At 37.0% G+C, this 7,516-nt stretch overlaps 1 protein-coding gene across 1 annotated transcript; it reads left to right on the forward strand.

Moving 5' to 3' along the window:
- The first annotated feature begins 495 nt into the window (after positions 1–495).
- Positions 496–4,671, forward strand: LOC143634836 (pyruvate kinase isozyme A, chloroplastic-like). The gene is made up of 6 exons (XM_077102819.1): positions 496–1,167; positions 1,846–1,936; positions 2,010–2,203; positions 2,293–2,414; positions 2,843–3,321; positions 4,268–4,671. Exons 1-6 carry the CDS (start codon positions 610–612, stop codon positions 4,567–4,569), a joined length of 1,746 nt encoding a protein of 581 aa, XP_076958934.1. The 5' UTR covers positions 496–609; the 3' UTR covers positions 4,570–4,671.
- Positions 4,672–7,516: the final 2,845 nt, after the last annotated feature.

A 7,516-nucleotide genomic window follows, 5' to 3' on the forward strand; every position in this document is an offset into this window, starting at 1 on the left:
TAAAATGACCGAAACTTTTCATTATTTAAAATTATCTCATCATCACATGTTTTTATATTTGTGTCTCAACGATGTTTGATACCACACATTTAAAATATGATTTTTTTGGCTTACAAATTCATGTTTACCAATTTGTGCTGGTACTGCAGATACTACCTGAATTTGCATTTATTCACAACTGTAACGTGCTGGTTTTTTATGTTCTACAAACGATAATTTGTTGTATTTTTGCATTGACAGATTTATTTAATTTGTTTAGTTTTGATGTCATAACCTGATGCATGTTGATTTTGCGTCAGCTCACAAGTCACAGTGTGTTCATGGTTTAACATTTATACGCATGTATAGCCCTGTCCGAAGCAAGGATCCTATATCCTAGTTAAATCCAAAACCCACCCTACCAAAATCTCAAAATACAAATAATAAACATTTTAGATAACATCCAATGATTAGTTTATTAGTTGATCAAACTCAACTCAAACCCACTCACTCACTTGTTTACTCAAACTCAACTCTCCGACAACAATATCCAACCTTAACCTCAACCACAACCTCCTCGTAGTCTCCGTCACCTCTCCACTGTTGTTCCACGAACCACCATCAACGTCAATGGCTCACTCTCTCAACTTCACCGTATCATCAACCTCCCATTCACCGGACCTCACACAGTATCCATACACCAAGCCCACATCCCAAACCACCCATCGCTTCCTCCCCATCACCAAACCCCCATCAAAACCACTTCTTCTAGTCTCCGCAGCCTCCGAAAACGGCCCGGGCGCCTCGGGGTTAACCACGGACCACATAATTAACAACGGAACCAAACCGATCACAATTACCACTGATTCAGCTTCAATTGAGGTGGATGCGGTGACAGAGGCCGAGCTGAAGGAGAATGGGTTTAGGAGTACTCGTAGGACGAAGCTCGTGTGCACGATCGGGCCCGCGACGTGCGGGTTTGAGGAACTGGAGGCGTTGGCGGTTGGAGGGATGAATGTGGCCAGGATTAATATGTGTCATGGGACGCGTGAGTGGCACAAGAGTGTGATTGACAAAGTGAGGAGGTTGAATGAGGAGAAAGGGTACGCGGTTGCGATTATGATGGATACCGAAGGCAGTGAGATTCATATGGGTGATCTTGGTGGTGCCTCGTCTGCCAAAGCCGAGGTATTGTTTGAATTTTGAAGTTGGATTCGAATTCGATTACTGAACAGTACACCCCTAGTCAACAAGGTGCTTTAGAAAGCAAAATAGAATAACAAACTATTAAACGAAGTAACAAACTTAAAGTCGATCACTCGATTATGGATATAGAAGTTTATGCATTTTGTGATTTAAAGGAATCGTGTCTTGGGTTGATCATTAGATTGAATATTAAACGTGTGAACTTAAAGTCTTATTAGAAGCTCTTTTGTAGTTGTGTGTCTCTATATATGTATGTGTTTATATAATTATGTGTGTGTGCATATATAAAATTGAAAGAAAAATGTATAATTTTAATTCGACTCGAATTAAAATCACATATTTGTATTCTTGGGTTGATCATTAGATTGAGCATTAAACATTTGAACTTAAAAGTCTTAAATAATACCTATTTTGTAGTTGTGTGTGTGTCTCTGTATTTATATAATTAATGTGTGTGTATATGTAACTTTTTTTAAAAATGTATAATTTGAATTCGAATCGAATTGAGATCACAAATTCGTATTGATTACTAAATTTGAGTCAAACTGAACTCAGATTTGAATATCCAAAAACCGAATACGACTCCAGAATTTGAATCCGATAATTCGAGTTAAATTTCGAGTCTGATCAATTTGTTAATGTGATCTGCCATTGATGCAGGATGGGGAAGTATGGACTTTCAGTGTTCGTGCTTATGATACCCTTCGCCCAGAACGCGCCATTACAGTAAACTATGATGGATTTGCAGAAGGTTAATAATATTTGGTAAAGCTAATATCTTTTGAACTCAATATTGAACATTTTGAATGCGTTTTGGCTAACAGATGTGAAAGTGGGAGATGAACTCCTTGTTGATGGTGGTATGGTGAGGTTTAATGTGATTGAAAAGATCGGCCCCGATGTGAAGTGTTTGTGTACGGATCCTGGACTTTTGTTACCTCGGGCTAACTTGACTTTTTGGCGTGACGGAAGCTTAGTTCGTGAACGTAACGCCATGCTTCCAACAGTTTCTTCAAAGGTTATTAAATGTATTGCTTATGCTTATGTAAACAATATTATTACAATAATAATCTAAATCTTTGAATGAAATTGGTTTTGTGGCTTTAGGATTGGTTGGATATTGATTTTGGGATTGCAGAAGGTGTTGATTTTATCGCAGTATCATTCGTCAAGTCAGCCGAAGTCATTAATCATCTTAAAAGTTACATCAAAGCGCGCTCTCGTGATGGGTAAGAAATTGGTCACCTACATTTTCAAAGCTCGAGTGCGGCTCTTTAACTTACGAGAGCTCGAGCTTTGTTTCTAAAGCTCGCTCAACTTGTTTCTTGTTTGTTATTTTATTTATAACATAATATCTAATATTTAGTTATTTTTACCATAATTCTATGTATAATAATAGTTATTATGTAAATATATACTTAATATATTAAATTTAAGTGATCTAAATAATAGGCTTGCGAGTGTACTCGAACTCGGGCTCGCTTATTAAACGAGCTTTATTTTGGGCTGTAGCTTGTTTTTAGCGAGCCGACCTCAAGTAGCTCACAAGCGGCTCAGTTCGTTTACACCTCTAATTACTTTTTGTGCAGCGACTCGTTTATTCTCCATAAAATTAGTAAAAAGAAAGATGATATAAATGAGCTGACATGTTTTGCAGGGATATAGCGGTAGTTGCAAAGATCGAGAGCGTTGACTCGTTAAGAAACCTGGAGGAAATCATTCAAGCTTCAGATGGAGCCATGGTGGCCCGAGGCGATCTTGGGGCACAAATCCCACTAGAACAGGTTCCACTGGCTCAACAAAGGATTGTTGAAACGTGCAGACGATTGAACAAACCTGTAATTGTGGCATCTCAACTACTTGAGTCAATGATTGAGTACCCGACACCAACAAGAGCTGAGGTGGCTGATGTTTCTGAAGCAGTGAGACAACGTGCCGATGCACTTATGCTGTCTGGGGAGTCAGCAATGGGTCAGTTTCCTGATAAGGCGTTGACGGTTTTGAGAAGTGTGAGTTTGAGGATTGAGAAGTGGTGGCGGGATGAGAAAGTTCGTGAGGTTATGGAGCTTCCGGATATTGCTTCTTCGCTATCGGATTGTATTTCAGAAGAGATTTGTAATTCCGCTGCCAAAATGGGTGAGAAGTTATTATTATTTGTCGGTTTGCAAATTGCGGCAGTTTCTATTAAATTGATCTGACTCGGCTCGTTTAGCGCGTTTTAGTTTTAAGTTGGGTTTAGAAATTTATCTGTTCTTTGTTTTATGAGAACCCATAACCCAAACCGAGTAACTGGGGTGGCACAGTGGTAAGCATTGATTCTTGAAGGTTACCTGCCCAAAGGAAGCTGTGATATACCTAATCTCTTTGGTCAGTTTGGGTCGGTTTTTGGTTCAAACGGAACAACAACTAAAAATTCTGTTTTGGTTTTTGAAAATAATTTGTTTTCAGTTTCCACAATGGGTTCGGTTCGGTTCGGTTTTGGTTTTTTTGGTTTTGCCATTTGGATCTGAAATTTTTGGGCCAAAAAGTGGTTCAAAATAATGGATTTAGGCATCAAATTTCAGGCCTAAAGTCTTTTGTAAATTAATGATTTAATTGATTTTTACATTCTCACAATTAAAATTTTTGGGGTACACCGGTACACCAATCACCATGTATTAGTTTCCAATAGATTACTTAACATTAAAAATATAATTATCATTCATAAATTTAAAAACAAACATTCAAATAACACGATTTAATCTTATGCAAAACCGGTTTTTACAGGTCTGGTTTGGTTTTTTCGGATTCGGTTCCGTTAATAAAAGTATGTTTGTTTTTTACAGGTTTGTTTTTTTTGGGCTCGGTTTAAATTATTAGGATTTGTTTAGGTTAATAACAGTCTGTTTAATTTTTAAGAGTGCTTGAGTACATGCAAAACCGAACTGAAAATTTGGTTATTTAAGAAAACATATAACCAAGCGTTTGTTTGGTTACGTGAGTTATGTCGGTTACGAGTCGGTTATTTGTTTTCATGCGTACTTTAGCAGGGTATTGGTGGGGTTCCTCTAGTAATAGTCTTATTAATTCAATAATTTTGCAGCCAATAACTTAGAAGTGGATGCTATTTTCGCGTACACGAAAAACGGTGACATGGCATCACTACTGTCCCGTTGCCGGCCCGATTGCCCCATATTTGCTTTCACAACGGATGCTTCAGTTAGAAGACGTTTAAATCTTCAATGGGGCCTGATACCGTTTCGGCTCGGGTTCTCAAACGACATGGAAAGCAACCTCAACAAGACGTTCGCTTTACTCAAGGCCCGAGGGATGGTCAAATCGGGTGATCTCGTTATTGCTGTATCCGATATGTTGCAATCAATTCAAGTTATGAATGTGCCATAAAATATATACTACTTTGTTTTGTTATGTACCTAGATGCCGTTTGAAAACCGTCAACTCTGTGTGCGGCTTGTTTTTCACATAAGTTATTCTCGTCTTTGCAAATCGTTAGCGGACGTTAGTTATTACTGTTTTAAGTGTTATAATCACATATATGTGAAAATAAATGGTGACTGATATGTTTACAATATTATCTCAGTAGGATATTATGTGTTCATGGAAAAATGAAAGAATAATTGCGCAATGATAAAGAGTTAAACCTAAGTAACATAAATATTACATCAAACTTGTAAAAAATAATTAGTCAAAACCTAAGTTTAATGCCAAGAGTTTTGAGGCACACAAAGCATTCGAAAGGAAACTTCGATAGCTTGAAACGATTATACTGGTTTATCGTGTAAAACCGTTGTAAAATGCTATATGGTAAAATACTTATAAAGATCGACATGTAAAATAAAGGTCTTACACGGGAAATATTGTATGCATCCAAAATTACGTCTACTTTTAAGTTCGTTCACTTTCACGTTCGAGGCGATACTATAATTAATTACGGTACACATATATATATAAATAAAAACATCTAACCCGCTAACTAAATATTAACCTCTAATTGAAAGTTATTATTTTCTTTAGTGTTTGAAAAGTAATTGGCCTACACAAAATCCATCACAACGCTCTTTTATGCCTTACCACTTGCTCCACACGCCCAAAGTTTAAAGACCCCCACACAGTGTAGCTGGCGTCATGGAGCCTATGCGGCAATGAAAACATCCAAGGCGATAGGGGCTGTTTGGCAAGTGCTGAATCATTAAGTACTGAACCATTAAGAGGTCTGAATGATTAAGTGGCTCTGAATCAGTAAGTGCTGAACCAGTAATGTCTTGTTTGGTTGGACCTCTGAATAACTCTGCAAAATGACTATTTTACCCCTCTTAACTATTTCGTGTTGAATGAAATATATTTGTTTAGTCAGAGCGCTTAATAACTATACTGAATGACCAAAATTTCATTATCACCAACCAAAATACATATTAAAAATTGTTCACCAATGCACTGACACAAATAACTTAACAATACACTCACAAATAGAATGGATCCTTATATACTTAAATATCAAACAACGCTTGAGCTATATCTCCTTGTTCACTTCATGGTTCGGAACCTAAAAAAGTTGTTTAAGAAACGATCGTCCCGACTTCTTTCATGCACGTGCTTGCTTGCTTGGTTGATGAGTCTTTATAAGCTTTCACATAGCTTCCTGCAAAGATTAAGTACCAAAAGAAACCATGAACACAAGTTTACAACATGTTAAAAATGTCCTATTAAGACTAAAGTTAGACAACAGATTGAGATTAAAAAGAAAAAGTAAAAAAAAATAATAAGAAACATGTCACCAGTTCTTACAAATTAGTTGAAAATCATAAATAGTCTTCAGAGTTCGCCTAAAATTTTAACTGTGGCCGGGAAAACAGATGTAACTGGTGGAGTGCATAGCTCCTTTTCATATTCAAGTCAACCATCGTATGTTTAACTTCTCTATCATTAACCAAAAAATATAGTTAAAGCAAATAGTTTATACTAAAAACCCTGCATATAATATATTTATTTCAAAAACCTCAAATCTTGTTTTAAACTTTTAATAAAACCATCATCAAATATTAAAACTTAATGATTATTATTATACCTTCAGAGAAAGGTGCAAATAATTTGACTCTTTGCATTGTAACATTCATCATCATCATCATCATCATCATCATCATCATCGTACTCAGTATATCCCACCAATAGCAATGCTATGGTAGGGTCTGAGGAGGGTAAGATGTAGACAGCTTTACCTCTATCCCATAGGGATAGAGAGGCTGCTTCCGGTGAGACCCCCGGCTCGATAGTAGTTTTGCATCAAGCCTTGGACATAAGGCACATAACACTCAATCATCGGGACACCGGCTGATTGGTGCATGTGCCCTTGTCTTTCGGCTATCAACGCCACCACGTGATGCCTGATTAACCTTCCGCCACTTTTAACGTTATTTTCACGTGATTTTTTGCTTAAGTTTTTCATTTGGAAAAAGTGGAATTTAAGGCCACTATGCACTGTCCCATTAGTACATTTTACTAGTGTGATAACAATTGAAAAGAGTTTTTAAGTTTTCACTATACTTAGAGTATGGAGTGTGAGACCCTAAACAAACAGAGTGTGAAATTCATGAAACCAAAATACAATAAACTATAGTGCAGTAACAACTCATCATAAAGGAAACCTACATTAACAAAAATTATCATGTAATGATAAACGAAGGCAACAAACACTAAAACATAACTATAGTGTAGTGACAGATGAATACATCTACATTAACAAATACGTTTGTAAGGCCCCGAACCCGGTGGCCCTAATTTAGCGTCGGATTTACTCATAAACACAGTTCTTCAAATCAGAGTTTACTAAAACTTTTCGCGGAATATAAAACATCAATCATTTGTTGCAAAACATTAAATCTTTTCTTTGATACCATAACACAAAACTTTATATTAAAAACATCTTTACTTCTTTCTTCAGATGCCAGCCGTTCAATCCATGCCATGTGTCATCCTCATGCTAACTCTATAATCAGCCCACCTGCGTGCATACTAAAAGTCAGCTACGCTGAGTGAGTTCTAGTTAATCGAACGCCATACAATACATACACATACATACATATCTGTAGATACATATCCATACTTCACTAGTTACCATTCTGTTCTACATACATACTTGCTACCATACATACATACATATCTACAATCACTAACCTCAGTCTACCGAGAGTACGTTCATAGTTCACCGGCTATACCTGTACTCAAGGTCGTGAACACGTACAAGGTTCGCAGTCCTTACCTATGTTCACCATTTATGGTACGTACAAGGATCGCGGTCCTTCCCTATACCATAGTACATCCACAACACGTAAAA

This window comes from Bidens hawaiensis, unplaced genomic scaffold, assembly GCF_021521415.1.
Source record: "Bidens hawaiensis isolate Kalapana, Puna unplaced genomic scaffold, B.hawaiensis_p1.1 tig00000512_1, whole genome shotgun sequence".
Taxonomy (NCBI): Eukaryota; Viridiplantae; Streptophyta; class Magnoliopsida; order Asterales; family Asteraceae; genus Bidens; species Bidens hawaiensis.

Coding starts and splice junctions, on each gene's coding strand:
- LOC143634836 (XM_077102819.1), top strand. CDS start 610: ATGGCTCACTCTCTCAACTTCACCGTATCATCAACCTCCCATTCACCG. Junction 1,937..2,009: donor CTATGATGGATTTGCAGAAG/GTTAATAATATT, acceptor TTTGGCTAACAG/ATGTGAAAGTGGGAGATGAA. Junction 2,204..2,292: donor TTCCAACAGTTTCTTCAAAG/GTTATTAAATGT, acceptor TTGTGGCTTTAG/GATTGGTTGGATATTGATTT.